This window comes from Meriones unguiculatus, chromosome 1, assembly GCF_030254825.1.
Source record: "Meriones unguiculatus strain TT.TT164.6M chromosome 1, Bangor_MerUng_6.1, whole genome shotgun sequence".
NCBI classification, from domain to species: domain Eukaryota; kingdom Metazoa; phylum Chordata; class Mammalia; order Rodentia; family Muridae; genus Meriones; species Meriones unguiculatus.
The window spans coordinates 190,000,974-190,018,490 of NC_083349.1; the positions used below are offsets into that span (position 1 = coordinate 190,000,974).

Here is a 17,517-nt window from a genome sequence, read left to right on the forward strand (position 1 = left end):
TTGGACCACCTGGCCTTGTCCACTCCAGCACCTGTTAGAGCTGCAATACTGGACCTATCGTTCCGCCCTGGTCGATCTGTGCCCTGAGGTGATTGTGTGTGTGACATAGGACAGACGTCATCACTGCTCACAGGTGGAAGACGTCACTTTTCACCATTGGGCTACTTATGAGGTTTCCAGCTACGGGCAGCAGAGAGGCCGCTGTCCAAACTCAGGCCACCTGAAGACCACTGTTCACCTCTGCAGAGGCTAAGGGTCACCCAGCCTTCAAGATGCCTAGAGGAAACCAGCAACCAAGGGACCCCGACACCACCACAGAGGGCAGCCATCAACCCCGACCCCCTCAGAAATGCAACAATCCGAGGCAGGCCCCAGAGCACACCCCTGCAATGACCGAACAGAAGGAGGCCACACCCGGGACGAGAAGCCGGGCGGAGCACGTGGCACGCACTCCGCCCTCCCAGCCCAAGCTCTCGGCCCAGGGTGCGCGAGGTGCACGAGGCCCTTCTGCAGGCCAGCGGATCCCAGAGCGGGCCAACCCGGAGGACCCACGCAAGGGCAAGCGTCCGAGCTCGGGCCGGCGCGATAGCCGGCCGCGGACGCCCTCCACCCCGAAGCCGGAGCCCTCCGCCCCGAGGTCCGAGGCATCTACCCCGGACCCCTCCAACATGGCCCGCGGCGGCACTCAGAACTGGAGCTCCGGCGAGTCCGACGGCCAGCCGGAGGAGCAGACATCCGAGGAGAGCGGGTGAGCGCGCCCGCCGGGCGCCCGCAGAACCGGGCTCGGAGCCGCCGGAACCGCCGCGAAGGTTCTGGGCCTTTGTGGCGTCACGCCTCCTGGCGGAACCTTCCGCCGGCGCCGAATAAAAGCCCACGGCGGAGGCGCCGGCGGCTCGAGTGCGGCGGGGCCGGGCGCGCGAGCGGGGGCCGGGCGCACGCTCGGGACGGTGCCCCGGGAGCGGCCGCGAGCGACACGGTGACGCGCAGGCCGGCGGCGGGGCCGCGGCCCGGGGCGCCCGGAGCGTCAGGGACGCGCTGACCCGCCTCGCCCGCCCCACCCCGCAGAGACAAGATGGTGAAGGAGACCGAGTACTATGACATCCTGGGGGTGAAGCCCAGCGCGTCCCCGGAGGAGATCAAGAAGGCCTATCGGAAGCTGGCGCTCAAGTACCACCCGGACAAGAACCCGGATGAGGGCGAGAAGGTGCGGGGGCCGCGCGGGGCGTCGGGGGTCGCCGGGGACCGGGGCTGTGAGTTGTCGAAGGCGGCGCAGAGGCCGTCTCCAGGCTCCGCGCCGGCCCGAGGGAGGCCGCGGGGCGCAGTCGGTGGGGGACACCTCGCCGGGGTGCGACCGGTGTGGGGCGCGAGTCCCCCGCAGCCGTCCGCGCCTCCATCCACTCTACAAGTGTTTCTGCGGCCCCTGCCTCCCGGCGGTGACGACCCCAGCCGGGCTCCGGGACTGACCTGTGGGAGCCCAGCTCTCGGAGGTAAAGCTTCCTATGGGAGAGGACGCCCGGCAAACCAGAAACCCCGCACGGCGAACAGAGGCTGTGTGCTCGGAGGGCAGGCACCCTGACAGCGAACTGTTCTGTTTCTATTCCGTTTGTTGCATAAGCTCACCTAGGGATGAGTTTTCTGTGCTCTGAGTTGTACCTTAGGCGAACCCAGTGTCCCTCTTGAGAAGGAATGGGTGGATTTGATCTGTGAGGGCCACCTCCTACCTGATGACCGTTTTCCGGACACTGAATCGTTGCTCTTTTTTTGTTTTGTTTTGTTTTTGTTTTTATTAAACAGGGATGCAGAAGTCTGGGTAACCTGACACATCTGTTTATAGTGAGAACTCCAGGTTTCCTGTGACAAATGACCCACAGTTGACCATAAGTACAGACAGATAATAGGCTGAAACGCTCTGCATGTTAGTGTCCTAACTTAAACCTTTCCATCCTGTTTACAGAAATAAGACATTCTTTTTTGTTGTTGTTATTCCCAAAGAGGACATGACCCACCTATTCAGCCACTGCAAGGAGAGCTACATAGCTGTCCTGTTTCTCACTCCAGTTCTTGCCGTTTAAAAAGCAAAACAAACCCTCAAACAGGATAAAACAACAAAAAAGCAAACAAATGAGAAAAACAAAACTTTGGATGTCACAGATGAGTCTTGAGGGCAGATGTCACCATAGGAGCTAACAGCAGTCACACCTGGGCCACTTTTGGGGCCACTGATCACCCCGTCTAGTGTTTGGAAATGACGCTTGGATCAAAATACCTGTCTGCATTAGTAATTCCAAGCTGGCGCAGGCAAGCTACTTACGGAAGGTTGGCCGCGGTGGCGGCAATGATAGAATGTTTATATTTAGCCACATGTGCCGAATGTGGCTGTCACAAGTTTAAAATGCCTCGCCATAAGACTGTTATACCCATTTGTGTTCTTTCACATCTATATTTAGGTGGCTTTCTGCATCATGCTGGTGATTCACAGACGTGTTCCCTCAGTTCACTGCTGTCCATCGCTGACATTTCTGTCTGATATTTTTGTGTGTGTGGGTATGTTGCCTGAATGTATACTTGTGTACCACATCAGAGGCCGGAAGAAGGTGTTGGACTCTCTGGAACTGAAGTTACAGATGGTTGTTAACCACCATATTTGTGCTTGGAACGGAACCCTGATCCTCTGAAAGAGCAGCCCCTGCTCTTAGCGGCTGAGCCATCTCTCCATCCCTGCTGGCATTCTCCAAGGAGGGCTTCAAGGCTTCTGATTTCATGTTTCAGCAGGCAGCACGGGGGAAAGCCTCCACTCTGGTCTCCATCACATCACAGTCACCAAGAGGCAGTTTGCTATTTGCTTACCATTTGAGATGAGAGTACTTTTGGTGTGGCCAAGCTTTAAAAAGGAATTATGTTTGCCCTCTTCACATAGCTTTCACCACCTATATAATCTGACGGGGTAGGATTTGCCTTTTGTTTTAAACCAGTATTTGCTCCTAGCCAGGTACCGAAGGTAGCCGTGGTGCATAAGTAATTCTTTTACACAGTAAGATGTGGCGGGTTCCTCTCTTCTGCTGGGAGGAGGGCAGAGTGTACCCATACTTGGAAATATGTTTCCCTTCCCTACTTTCCATGAAGTACCTGGGTAGCTCATTTTCTTCAGTTCTTTGCTAAGACATCTTGGCCGAGCCTGCCTCGACCACAGACTGGCCGAGCACCCTTCAGCCTTGTCTTACTGTGATGGTCCTTAGTCTGATGCCGGTTCCACTTCAGAGGGCGGGTGAATCTGGCCGTGCCAGATAGATGCTAAAATGTTTGTTGGCTTCCTGAATAACCAGGCCAGAAGAAGCAGCAGACCTTTAATTCTCTAATTCCTGTGTAAGCAGGAGCGCTCTCAGGAGTGGGAGGGAGAACACGGTGAAGAAGGACTGGGGGAAACGTGGGTTGCAAATCAGAGCAGGCAGGGGATACAGTTGGTAAAAACTGCTCTAGAACTCCCCAGAGGGCTTGCTCATTCATTCACTCACCAAATGGCGTCTCTGCTGGTCCTGTGATGTGCTGGGCACACCATGCAAGCTTTTCCAGGTTTTTGCAAGAATTTGTATGTAGTTTTGGACTACTTTATATGCTACAGGTGGGAACTTGTCATGTTTTCCCCACCTACGTTCGTCCCTTTATTATTAATGCCTTCTTCAAGACTAGATTGAGCCTGCCCTTCCCCACCGTGTCCTGGGACAGCTGAGAGGCCAGCAGCGTTGGTCTTTGTTTTCTAGTCTGTTGTCCTGTGTTGCTAAGCAGTGGGCAGCCTGTGTTTGTTGTCAGCCATTTTGCCCTGCATGAAGTCTGTGCTTGTTCTAGCTGCAGTTGGTTTTCTGCAAGACACAGGGTGGCAGGCCAGAGAAATGGTCCCTATCAGGGGTGATGATATGCGACCATTTATCGAGATGTGTTTGGTCTTTGGGCCAGTTTCATTATAAATTTTAGTTTGAATAACAGAGTTTGAAGGTAAAAATCTTAGCAGATCTTAATGGTGCAGAAGGTTTCAGAATATGGGCTGGGGAGATAGCTCAGTATGGATAGCCGACCCAGCATGCACAGCGCCCTTCCTGGGTTTGGTGCCCAGTGCCACATAAGCCACATGTCTGCAGTCCTAGCACTTGGGAGATAAAAGCAAGTGGAACTGAAGTTCAAGGCTATTTTGGCTACATAGTAAGTTCATGGGCAACCTGGAATTTGTGAGACCCTGTGTCGAAGAAAAGGAGAAGCGGTGAAGTTTCAGAATACAGAGGAAAAGCCTCCTGGAACATGCCAACCCAAATCTTCCTTCCTTCCTTCCTTCCTTCCTTCCTTCCTTCCTTCCTTCTTCCTTTTTTGTTTTTGCTTTGTAACAAAGTCTCCTTCATTAGTCAAAGCAAACTTTGAGGCAGCCCCTGCCTTAGCTTCCTTAGGTACAGGAACTATATTAATGAGCTCTATACCTTGCCTTCCCTCCTCCTTTCCCCTCCTTCTCTTCCCCCTCTTCTTCTTTTTCTTCATCTTCATCACCATAAGCACTTTTCCAGGTTGCTATTTTTGTTCATTGCCATTTATCAACTGAACAGTCATTCTGGGAAAGGTCTGTGATTCCACCTGGGAGGAATGGAGGTCTTTGAAGGAATTAGACCCTGGAGTGCTGGGTCCCCACAGGTGGGAGGACGTGTCACCAGCATTTAGATCCCCTGACCCATCAGGTCTGGCCGATAATTGAATCCCCCGAGTGATAGGGCAACTTTTTTTTTTTTCTATTCTTCAGTTCATCTGTTAAATCCAAGCCTCTTTGGGGTATCCAGGGTGTTTGGTGAGTGTTTTGTGGGCCCTCTCCTGGAGCAAGCAAAGAACCCAGAAGCCTCAAGTGGCAGCCTAGCCTAGTTACTCTCTGACCTTCCAAACTGTATACTCAATGCCTGTGCCTCCAGTTGGCGATTTCATGCCTTTGTTTCATTTCCTTGAAAAAATATTATGGGAATTAAGTCAAACCACCTAATCATGATGCTGATGGCTATGTGTGTTAGAGTGTAGGTGCCTGTGTGCCATGGCAACGGTGTGGAGGGGGGAAGCAGGGCTGTGTTGCTGTGCTGTGGACTCCAGGCTAGCTGGTCCCAGAGCTCCCAGGCAGTCCCTCCTGCCACGCTGCGTGCGGGATCACAGATGCTCACGCCACAGCAGCCTCTGCGTGTGCTCTGGGGGTTTGGATTCAGGTCGGCATGGCAAGAACCTGTGCCTACTGCGGTCATCCCCTCCCCTGAAGGCTTTGTAAGACTGGCTCCTGGGGGCAGCGGAGACGGCTCAGAGCTGAGAGCACTTACTGTTCTTACAGAGGACCAAAGTGCAGTTCCCGGCAGCATGTCAGGTGGCTCACAGCCCATAACCTCAGGGGATCCTCATGTCCTCTTCTGCCTGCAATAGCTACACACATGCACCTGTATGTAGTACACACACATTTACACATGAATAAAAACTTTTAATTAAAACTTTTTAATCCCTTTTAGGTGATGCTTATCAGCTGTTACTGCGTATTAGGTCTTGGTCAGGAATCTGTGGAAAGGGAGTGACTTAACATCTCTCTCCATTCTGTATTTGTGTTTTTGTGGCATTTGTTTTTCTCTTGTAGGTTCTAAGAAGCCATCTAGGATAGTTCATACTTCTTTCCTTCAGAGTAAAGATTAGCCTTGGGAGGGCCAACAGCCAACCTTGTTTATTCATATCTAAACTTCTAGAGGTGTTCATTTAATAAATATTTGCCAAGTATTGTCCACATGGAAGACACAGTTGTAGGCTCAAGGATCCCCTTGGTATTCCAAGCTGACAGAACACCCATCTTCATGGGGCTTCTCTTGCAGTGGGACAAAGCATAATGTTGTTGTTATTACATCATCGCAGAGTTTAATGCCCTTGGAAGGGCCGGGAGACCTGTGTGAGAGTTTGCAGTGTGAAAGCTGGGACATGGAGGGTTTGGGCTCCCTAGGAAAGGGGGCTTTGGGCAGAGGCTTGAAGGCCTATGTCTGCCTGGGGCACATGTTACTGTGTTCAGAAAGAGCAAGGAGGCTGCAGACTAAAGCAGAATTGAGATCAGGAACTCGAAAGATGGAAGCGGGAGGATTGCTGTGGGTTTGAGATCAGCCTGGGTGACGATGCAGTGGGTTGTAGGCCAGCCTGTGCTACAAAATGAGACCTTTCAAAAACAAAAGTCCTAGGGGTCAGAGAGGAGAGGAGGGCAGAGTCAGGTTGTAGGTGACAGCAAAGATGGTGGCTTGGGAGGTTCACAATTCACAGGGTTGGTGCGGAACAGGCCAAAAGCAGAGTGAGGTTACTGGAATGGATCAGGCCAGAAGATAGCAAAGGACAGAATTACAGCTTTTAGTGTTTTGTTTTATTTTAGAAAGGCGCATATACTTATGAGAAAATCCTCCACCTGGCCTCACCATTTGCAAATAAGTTGCCACATCATTTTCCTATTTGCTGTAGCTTTTGTGCATAATGTGCAGGTAAATACTGCAGTGTGCTCTCCCTAGGAACAAGGACGCCCCTACAGTAACCGCAGCAGTCAGCAAGGGGGTGACTTTCAGTTGGAAACACATTTAACACTTCCCCGTTTGTTCCAGTAGCACTGTTTATAACCATTTTTCCCTGTGTGTAGCCCACTCCGGGGTAAGCCTGTCTGTGTTTTCTTGTCTTTTAGACTTACAGAATGCCTCTCTCAGTTTGGGTTTTCTAGTTCTTTTCTTACAGTTCGATTCTGGTGATACATTTTTGGCAGGCAATACCACACACGGGGTGTTGTGTCTGTCTGAGTTCAAGAAATATAGAAGGGAGAGTAGCACCAGCAGGATTTGTTGACAGGCGAGGGCTGGTATTGCCATGACCAAGCTCAGGGGATGCTGGGACAGTCGGTCAGGCAGAGCTGGGAGGGGAAGTACAGGTGTACGCAGTGTCCAGCATGCCGACAGGTGCCCACAGATGGCTGTGGATGGATTTCACACTTGCAAACTAGTAAAGTGGTTCCTGTTGGTGGAAACCATGCTCGCACCTGGAGCCATGGGCTGCAGCCATTTAAAGATGGAGCCTTGCCAGTCTCTTGTCTCCACCGGACTCCATGTCTTGTGGCCAGTGCTGCCAGGTGGAGATGCTCTCTCCCTCCCTCCCACTTTCCAGCTCCATTCTTGAAGCATCCGCATAGCAGGGTCCTAATGATGTTTCTCCCTTGTGTCCCATTTTTAAAGGGCAGCAAACACATAGCTGGGAGCTGGAAGGGGTGGCTTGCTTATAGGGAAACATCTCAAATCTCTCTGAGACTCATTTCAAGTTTCTCTCTTTTTTCCAAAGTTTAAACTTATATCCCAGGCATATGAAGTACTTTCAGATCCAAAGAAGAGAGACATCTATGACCAAGGTGGAGAACAGGCAATTAAGGAAGGGGGCTCGGGTAGCCCCAGCTTCTCTTCACCCATGGATATCTTTGACATGTTCTTTGGCGGTGGAGGACGGATGACGAGAGAGAGAAGAGGTAAATGGTTCTAATGATTTTTTTTTCATTTGTGTGTGTGTGTGTGTGTGTGTAGGTATGTAGGACAGAAGACAAATTGTAAGAGCTCATGCTCTCCTTTTGTCATGTGGATGGATGATCTAGATTGAACTCAGGTGGTCAGTGTTGGTGGTAAAGGCCCTTACCCTCTGAGCCATCTTTCCAGCCTTTGAATGCTTATAAAGGTATGTAAGCAAGCTTTATATTGTACATGTTTCAGGAATGAAGATGGATCATACTTTCCAAAGGTGTGGCTGCTGTAGTTGGGAATTGTTAAATAGTTCTGAATTTTTGTTAGTATGCGGGTGCTGGAATCCCCTATATATGTAATTATCTGAACCTTTCCAGTGCCCCATGTAAAAAGGAGCAGATGGCATTAAAGATAGAATAGAGGAGCATGTGTAATCCCAGCATCCAGGAGGCCAGAGTAGGATTACTGAGTTCTAGGCCAGCCTGAGCTGCATAACAAACAAGTAAATACGGTCAAGTTCATCTGTTTCGGAGGCGGGCATCAAAGTGTCCAAAGCATCATTGACACTTCAGGGCTTAGCAAATCTTCTATCAAGAGTGCCCCCGAAGAGATGGCTCAGAGGTTAAGAACACTTGCTGTTCTTCCAAAGGGCCTGAGTTCAATTCCCAGCAACCACAGGGTGGCTCATAGTAAATCTGGTGTGCAGGCAGAATGTTGTATAAATAATAAATCTTAAAAAAGGGGGGGGCTGGGCTGTAGTGGCCAACACCTTTAATCCTAGCACTCTGGAGGCAGAAACAGCCAGATCTCTGTGAGTTCCAGGCCAGCCTGATCTATAGAGGGAGTTCCAGAATAGCCAGGGCTACACAGAGAAAGCCTGTCTCAAAAACAAACAACAACAACAAAAAGAGTGCCCCTCTCCCTTCCCCTCTCTACCCACTCACCATCCTTACTGACTCTTAGGTTCCAGTCTGGGAAAGGGCCTGCCTGCTCTCATTATCCTGCTCAGGATACTGCCCTGTTCAGGGCAGCCTCATCCATAGGCAACACTGGATTTTCTGAGAACTGAGCTGTGTTTTAAAATATTTGTAAAATAAATGACCTTCTCAGAATCCATTCTGCTTAGCAGCTTCACTGTCCTGGGAGGTAAATGAACTCCCACCCCACCGCCTGGGGTTCCTGCTCCCCTTACCCTCCCCCTTGTCCCCCTTACTCTCTTCCTTCTCCCTCTTACCCTCTTCCTTCTCTCCCATCTCCTTTTTTGGGGGGTCAGGGTTTAATGTGTTTCAGGCTGCCTCCAAATCCCCTATGTAGCTGAGGGTGGTCTTGAACTTGTGGTGCTCCTTCTTCTACCTCCCAGAGCTTCCTGCATGCTAGAGAAGGCATCTTGGCAGCCGAGCTCCTTCTCACTCTCAGGTCTCATCTCCTGCCAGCGGGCTTGCTGGCTGTCTGCTGTGTTATCGAATTGTCTCTGCTGATCACCCCTCCCCTGCCAGCTCACTGCTGATAATCCACTTTGGATCCTAAAACCATGTAGACAGCCAAGCTTACTGCACTGCAAGATATTCAAGAGAAATACGCTCCTGGTTAGTTTTAAGTGTGGCTTTGGTCAGTGAGAAACTCTGGAAAATGTATTTGTTCTCACATTATAATTGGCTCTGAGCTTTAGAACGCACAGGTGCCAATTCTGTGCACACAGGGTACTGAAAACCACAAAGTGTTTATGAGGGAAAAATCCCTCCCCCACTCCTGCTCTACTGTCTGCTCATGTATCTGACTGTGTGGGCACGATTAAAACTTTGGGTATTCTCTTGCCCAGCTCTCTAGCTATCCATAAATGAAAAGCTTTACACCCTTAATTAAGTCATCTCTCAAAGTTAACAGCCAAAAATCCAGGCCACGTTGTCTCAGTGATTGCTGGAATGCCTGGGCAGTAGGGAAGGTGTTGCTGTGTTGGTCCCCAGGAGAAGGCATAGTGCCAGTGCTGCCAAACTACCCTGAGGGCTAAGCACCCTCCCCCCGCCCCCAGTTCTGAATGCAGATAAAAGAGTTGGTCAGAGGAAAGCACCCCTGCTTGGCCACGTGCTACAGAAGGGCTTAGAAAGTAAGAGGCCGGGTGCCTGAGCAAGCCTGGTGCCCGAGCAAGAGTTCCAGTGAAGGGGCTGAAGATGTCATACTGTCATCTCTGATGAAAGAGTGTGTGTCCTATGCAGGACTTAAGTCTCGTTCTTAACTGCCTTTCATTTCCTATCCTTAGTGTGCTTGTAAAATGAGGGTGGTCCTCTCTAAATGAATGGATCATCAGCTCATAGCTAGATAGGAGCTAGTTCTCCTCCCTCTTTGCAGGGACCGGTAGAATGGGTTGGTTTAATGAAGCATTCCTTCCAGGGGCAGGGCCTCTGACCCAACTCTGAGTGTTGGGGCCTCTGTAAAGGTCATGTGGCGTGTGTAAGGCAGTGGTCTGGTTAGTCACTAACCGGCTCTCTCTCCCTCGGCAGGCAAGAATGTTGTACACCAGCTGTCAGTAACTCTGGAAGACTTATATAATGGAGTCACTAAGAAACTGGCCCTCCAGAAAAATATAATTTGTGAGAAATGTGAAGGTAAAGATATCAGAATGACCTATCACAGTTCAGATCTCTTGTTTCCTAGCTCAGAGAAAAAGAATTGATCTTGGCAAACATGGGGTCAAGCTGGCCATGTAAACAGAGAGCCCTGAAGCCACATCTGTCTGTCTAAATGGTTTTGTTTTTTCTGGGCTGAACATCTATTCAGAATGTTGGCATTTATTCTAAGTTTCAAACTCTGGACATTCTGCTAATGTAGGGCTTGGCAGAGCTTTACTGCCAAAGGTGAGACAGCAGACGCCATACCGCTCTGCCGCTACAGGCCATGAGTGAATGCGTCTTCGTCCCAGTAAAGTGTATTCACACCAGTACAGTCCACTGGAATGTGTAAAATTGGAATTCCCAAGAGGCGTAAAATCTGGTGACCCTAAGACCCATGCTGTCCCACAGAGGGCTTAGCTGAGTTGTGAAATGGCCTGCACGGATGAAGCCATGTCCTGTAGTCCCTGCACCTGGGGCGTGGGTGCCACCGCCCGGAGGTTAGATGTTAACATCTGCTTGACTCCTCTCTACCAAACTCGGCACGCCGCTTCCCTAAGTACAGGATTCCACGCACAGGGCCCAGGGGGGTCGGCAGCTCCCGCTGAAAGAGACATAGCCTGTCCCCTCCACAGGCATTGGTGGGAAGAAGGGGTCCGTGGAGAAGTGCCCTGTGTGCAAGGGGCGGGGCATGCAGATCCACATCCAGCAGATCGGGCCGGGCATGGTGCAGCAGATCCAGACCGTGTGCATTGAGTGCAAGGGCCAGGGTGAGCGCATCAACCCCAAGGACCGCTGTGAGAACTGCAACGGCGCCAAGGTGGTCCGGGAGAAGAAGATTATCGAGGTGCACGTGGAGAAAGGTGAGGCTGAGCGCTTAGCGCCGTAGGCCCCTCCCTATCACAGCACACACAGGGTAGCTGGCAGGGGTGCGGCTGCCAGGACTCCCTTCTCAGGTCATCTTCCCATGGCCTTTCCTGGCCTGAGGTGGAAAAACTCTCGGAGGTTTTCCTGATGCTCGGAAAGCCTTGACCTCAGCTGTATTCAGTTGCCCTTACCTGTCCTCAGAGCATCCCCTAGGAGCCTTTTGAAGCACTCTCCCCAACAGTGTTTATTGCTCACTGGCTGCCAGAGCTTGTAAAGGTTTCTGGACCTGTATGCTAGCCCTCCTTCCCCCAGCTTCTCCCAGAACTGGTGCCTTCCCTTGCTATATCATCTGGCACCACCATCTTAAGGCCCATTCAGTTCATCTGTTTTTCCAAAAATCCCGATTCTGTGACTTTCTGATTTAGCAAGTATGTCATACATCAGACGAGACCAAAAATCAAACTGTCAGCTGCTAAATTTCCTTATATATGCCTTCACCTTGTGTCTGCACACACATCTGAAAAAGACTAGGCCCTTCCCCAAGTCTCCCCTCCGAGCCACAGAGCCACGCCCCCTGCGTACCAGGAAGTGGGCAGCGAGCTCACAATGTGTGTGCCCTTGTGTGGCACCCCAGCACCCAGGACGGAGGAGTGTGATGTGATCAGATGTGTATGTTACTTGCCCCCTCCCCTCTTCACCCTGGACCCAGGGCCTGTGGTGGAAGGAAAGCCTTTGCTTGGTGATTATCCCAGCTCCTCCTCCAACACTGTGCCCAGGGGAGGCTGGGAGGTCTAATGAGTTAAGAACCCCTCTGTCCCTTCAGAAGCTCTGAGCTCCGGCTGTGAGAAGCGGCTAATCAGAAGGGTGATGTTCCATAGGTATGAAGGATGGGCAAAAGATACTGTTTCATGGAGAAGGAGATCAGGAGCCTGAGCTGGAGCCTGGTGATGTCATAATTGTGCTTGATCAGAAGGATCATAGTGTCTTTCAGAGACGAGGCCATGATTTGATCATGAAAATGAAAATTCAGCTCTCTGAAGCTCTGTGTGGCTTCAAGAAGACAATAAAAACGTTGGATGAGCGAGTCCTCATTATTTCAACTAAGTCAGGTGAGCACGCTCTCCGCGTCGCGCATGTCGGCACAGTGATCTCGTTTCTGAGCTCAACTTGATACTCGCTAAATTTATCTTTTTAAATAATGAAGTCATCTTATTCTTTTAAAGATATACTTCACTTTTAATTATGTATATGTGCATGTGGCCGTGTGAGTGTGTGCACATGGGCGAATGTACCTTGGAGGCAGAGGCTCTTCCTGGAGCTGGAGTTACAGGCAGTTGTGAGTTGCCTGACATGGATGCTGGGAACCAAACTCTCATCCTGAATGGCAAGAGCAGAACCTGTCCTTAACTGCTAAACCATCTCTTCAGCCCCTACATTTCTTACAATTTATTGTGTTGTAGGTGTGCGTGGAGGTCAGAGGACGACCTTAGAGAGTCGATTCTGTTCTCTGCCTCACACTCGGGTGGCTCATCAGTGTGCACAGCAAGAGCCTTTACCTTCTCCGACGTATCGTTAGCCCTGCTCTGTGACGTTACCATGACGAGAGCATGATGAAGTTGTCTAACACTCTTCTAGGGCAGGAAGAGGGCTCTCAAGAAAGAGTCCTGTGAGCCTGAAACTTTATCTGGACTCTTCCAGCCAAGCTTAAATTTCAAACATTGGAGTAGCAGAACACTACTGACCACAGGCCTTTTCTCTCAAATGCTGCCTGTGCTGATTTTCTGTGTGTTCCCCTGGTTTCTGAGCTAATACAAATAAATATGTATTAGCTGTGACATATCTTCAGAGGCCTCCACATTAACTGACCACACATACCTATGGGAGCTGCCTCTGAAAAAGGGGTCCCAGGACCCTGGGCCAGCCTCCCAGCGCTTGCACAGACACCAGGTTCTCAGCATCCAGGAAAGCTGATGTTTACACATGGGCTCTGGCCAAGGCTGGGCTAGTGACATAGGCAGTTGTGCATGCTAAGACCTCGGCATAGTGTGGAAGAAGCTAAGCAATGTAGGTGTCCCGGGGCTTCGCCACAGGCAGGGCTTACCTATGGAAGGGGGTTGAGGTAACTGGCTGCTGATCTTGCCACACAAGCCTTGGGAATTGGTGATAAAGCTGAAGTCCTGTGGGTCAGGTGAGTGAGCACCTGTATCTGTGGCTAACTTCCAGGACCTCTCCTGTCTTCTGCTCATTTCCCTTTTCTGTCTGCTCGCCTTTTCCCAGTCTTCTCTGCCAGCCTTCTCTGATTCCTTCTCACTCCTTTGCTGGAGATGCATTTCTAAACTGCTCAGTTTATGGTGATTTTTCATCTGAATTTCAAACTTATAGGCGTGCATGATGGTGTGTGCTCGTAATCCTAGCTGAAGGCAGGACTGGAGGATTGAAGCCAGCCTGGTCCACGTAGCAAGATGCTATTTAAGTGGAGACTGGATGTGTGTGTTGGAGATGTAGCCCAGTTGATAGACTGTTTGCTTATGGAGTTCTGGGTTCAATTCCTAGCACCCTATAAACCAGGTTTGCTGGTGCCGGCCTGTAATCCCAGCATATGTAGAACCTGAGCAAGAGGTCAAATTTACAAAGAGCCTCAGAAACACTGTCTCAAACAAAACAAACAACAACAACAACAACAAAACCCCCATGTTTCAAGCTTACAGAAAGTTGTAGGGATAAAAACACACAAGGTCCAACAGCATGAGATCCGGCCCTTTTGCCCCATTTGTGGTGTGCATGTGGGTACACACTATCCAGGAGCAGTGGGAGCCGCGCTGGGACAGTCTGGAGTTTTCAAGTCAGAGATGCCTTTCTTTAGGCTCCACTGCACAACCCTCTAGGTACCCAGCCCCCCGTCACTTGAGGCATATAGTTGAAGGACTGCACTTCACACAAGGCCGTAGGTCACATGTTTCAAATAGAACTGGGCCTGGTGGTGTGTCTCAGATTCCAAACATTGTCACAACCCAGATTCTAGCCTTTCCAAGAGCCAGGGCTAGCAGTATTGTGTGACTTACTTGGAAAAGCCCATCGTCAGCCAAGGGTGGACAGTATAAGGTCAGGTCATCCTGGCAGAACTCCCTGAGGCAGGGCCCTGTTACGGAGGGCACTCCCCCTACCTTCCCTGACCCCAGCCCGAGGAACCTGGGAGTCAGGGACGGAAGTGGGGGGCATGAGAAAGGAGCCCCAGAGGAAAGGAAAACAAACCTTTAGAAACCATTTCCTTGGTTAGGTGAGAGAAAGGTCAGGCTATCTAGAAAACCCCCTGGGCATTTCTTTTTAGGTATTTTGTGCTTGCTTGTCTATGTGTGCGCGTGTGTGTGCCTCCTTTTTCCTTTCATCTTTTTCTATTGGTTCTCTTTCATTTCCTCTTCCTTTTCTTCATTGACGAGCCACCTGCTTTGCCAGAACCACTAAACTATTGAGGCCTTGTGGGTGACAAGGGCTTTTCCCTTTTCTCCCTTAATTTTCCATGCTTGGCCTCTGGGTTCCCATCTCCCTGGAAGTCTGAGACAGCTTAAGGAGCTGGGCTGGGGAACAGCAGGAACCCCACTAACCACACAAAAAGCCCAGTAGCCTGGGCCTGTCGAGCTAAGCAGTCACTTCAGAGCCCTACAGTGATGAGTGCTGACATGTAAGATAGAGTGCTCTGGCACACTGAATCTGAAACTCTTGTTGGGCTTCTGTGAAAGAAATTTCCCTTTCTGTACAGAGTGCTGCTCCCTTGGGAGGAACTACGGAGTAGGTTAGTTCTCGGCTTCCTCTCTCCTGGCCCACTTATTTCCTTCTTGTCCGTTTTCATCTTCTATGTTTTGTGGTGCTGCAGACTGAACTCGGGAGCTTGTGCATACCTGTGAGCGTCTGGCCCAGTGAGCCCCAGCAGCCCAGCTTTGGTCCATTTTCATGACTGAAGGGGATATTTCCCAGACACTTCTGTCCCTGATCTCTTCCTAGCCTAGCAAGAGAGAACCTTTTAAGCCTCAGAGGAGAGGCTTGAGTACCCCAGGTCCTAACCTCCAAAGATGCCTTTGGAGATCTCGCCAATATGGACAAGGCGGTACACATGGTACAGGGACCATGCCAAGTGCATGAGCTTAGGTAGAGCAAGTGCTCTGTGAGCAGGGACAGGCCACTTGGCACCCATGGGCAATGCCCAGCCTCAGGAAGCTGTGCCTGAGCAGCGAGGGAGCTGGGGGACTCCCGTGAATCCCTTGCCTGAATCTGAGCAGTGTCATGTTTGTGCTCGGGACATCCACAATCACTGGAGGAGACACGGAAGCAGGTGCTGGCTCCACTGCAGGCCAGGTGGGAGGCCTGGACTTGACACTGTTCTGCATTATGGTCGAGGTGTGCTCGCTGCCGTCCTGGTGTGGGCCAGAGGTCTGTCCCAGGCCCTGCTTAGTGCCCAACAGGAATAGCACTCCATCCCCTGCCCGCCGCGGAGGGCCACTAGAGTCCACGCTAGCTCTTCCTGGAGTTAACCTCTCCAGGCTCCCTTTGTCTTCCTGTACCATAACTGAACCTTCTCTGTGGCAGGTGAGGTGATAAAGCATGGCGACCTGAAGTGTGTGCGCAACGAGGGCATGCCCATCTACAAAGCCCCTCTGGAGAGGGGGACCTTGGTCATACAGTTCTTAGTAAGTGCAGTTTGCTCTCCTGAGACATGCTATCAACCACCTTGAGGGAAACCAAAGAAACCCATCTCCCCGTGTGCTCGCCTCTGCAGGTGGTCTTCCCTGAGAAACACTGGCTTTCCCAGGAGAAGCTTCCTCAGCTGGAGGCCCTGCTTCCCCCTCGGCAGAAGGTGAGGATCACAGATGACATGGATCAGGTGGAGCTGAAGGAGTTCAATCCCAATGAACAGAACTGGCGCCAGCACAGGGAGGCCTATGAGGAGGACGACGATGGGCCCCGCGCTGGCGTGCAGTGCCAGACGGCGTGATGGCACGGCATAGCATGGCCCGGACGGACTAGTACATGATGAATGTAAACTTGGCACAATGAAAATGGCATCGCTTTAATAGCCTCGTGTTTGGGGTGTCCTGTGTATGTGTTCAGCAGTCTCCATTGCTGAGTATCTTTTGGGTTTTCTTGTTTCTTTTCTGGTTGTAACTTAAGTTATAGCTTGATTTATATTTAAATGTTTTTAGTTCAATCACCTCAGTCTGCATATGGAATCTGTTCATTTGTACTTTCACAACATACTTTGGAGATGCCAGCACCATGTTGACCCTTTGTGCTTCTTGGTGGCTTCGCCATGGTTCATTTCCATGGTAGGCCCAGAGAGTCACACCTGGCTCCTAACAAAGGCCGAGAAAGTGGGCGTGTGGCCCGTCTCTAGTCTGTGGTTTTTCTCCCCTCCCTCCCTTGGCAGAGTCACCAAGGGTATGAGCTCAGGTCTGCTAATACCATTTCTGAATCCAGACTTTAGGTGTTGTAGACAGTAGAGGCACCTGGCCGCACTTGGCCCCGCGTGCCTGGTCCCACGAGTGGGCTGTGCTCAAAGCTGCAGGGCCGGTCAGCCCCTACTGTTCTGTGGTTAGAAAGGGGTTTGTTTAACCATCTCTCTTGGAAGTTTTCTGAACTTCCCAAACCTTGTGATGACAAATCCATTTTAAACGATAAGCCAATAAAGCCATTTATTTGCCTGTGACCCCACACCTTGTTCTTTGTGGTTTTAACGATTGTCTGTTGATGACCCGTGCAATGTTGTCCCACCAAAGTGCTTACCCTAAAGAGGGCTAAACCCTTCCAGGTCCCTGGCAGCTTCTGTGTGGCTGAGGAAGCAGCCGAAGGAGAATGCTGGTGTAGCCCCCTCCCCTCGCACAGCCAGCACTGTGTCTGGGTGACTTAAGGGTGTGCAGTGGTGGAGCCCCTCGGGATCCCCATCTTTCCTCCGGACAGCTCCTCCCTAAGGGCCCGCTCCTCTCACTGCACAGCCCTCCTGCAAAGGGCTTTCTGCTGTGGTGTTTGCCGAGAACTGCACTACCCATGCTCTTCTGGTTAGTGGCATGACTACCCCTGACAAGGACAGCCGCTCGGGACGGGTACTGGCTACTACCTTCTTACCTCAGCCTCAGGCCGTCACTCCGCCTTTCTTTTCTACAAATGAAGCTGAACGTCCTGCTTCTTAAGCTGCTGGCTAACCTCTCAGATCCAGGGTTCTTTTGTTGTTGTTTTTTATGTACCAGAGTTTGACACAGACCAGGAACCTCCCCTGAGAGGGACTGTGATCCTCTAGAACTTTGCTGGCTGGTGGGATAGAATTTGCTCAAGTACAGAGTCCACCTATGCTCACTTTGCCCACTGGCCAGCAAAGACTCGAAACTGCTTCCTTCAACTTAGCCATTTATACTGGATCGCAACTCCTGGGTGGTGTTTCTGTGCTCTGACTTCCTAATAAATCACTGCTCAAGAGCTGTTTAGCTTGTGGTGGGACAAAATTATATTCAGCTCCTTGTTACGAATCTGCAGGGTGTTGC

General features: G+C 50.9%; 1 protein-coding gene across 1 annotated transcript; it reads left to right on the forward strand.

Annotated features, from left to right (window-relative positions):
* The first annotated feature begins 257 nt into the window (after positions 1-257).
* Positions 258-16,688, forward strand: Dnaja4 (DnaJ heat shock protein family (Hsp40) member A4). Its single transcript, XM_021643078.2, has 8 exons — positions 258-748; positions 1,066-1,204; positions 7,348-7,528; positions 10,016-10,120; positions 10,759-10,986; positions 11,869-12,099; positions 15,572-15,672; positions 15,762-16,688. Exons 1-8 carry the CDS (start codon positions 273-275, stop codon positions 15,975-15,977), a joined length of 1,677 nt encoding a protein of 558 aa, XP_021498753.1. The 5' UTR covers positions 258-272; the 3' UTR covers positions 15,978-16,688.
* The last annotated feature ends 829 nt before the right edge of the window (positions 16,689-17,517 follow it).

What these genes read in the sequence shown, in the direction of transcription:
- Dnaja4 (XM_021643078.2), top strand. Translation starts at nt 273, where the DNA reads ATGCCTAGAGGAAACCAGCAACCAAGGGACCCCGACACCACCACAGAG. An exon ending in AATTTGTGAGAAATGTGAAG is followed by an intron (nt 10,121 to 10,758) that starts GTAAAGATATCA and finishes TCCCCTCCACAG; the next exon opens with GCATTGGTGGGAAGAAGGGG. An exon ending in CCTTGGTCATACAGTTCTTA is followed by an intron (nt 15,673 to 15,761) that starts GTAAGTGCAGTT and finishes TCGCCTCTGCAG; the next exon opens with GTGGTCTTCCCTGAGAAACA.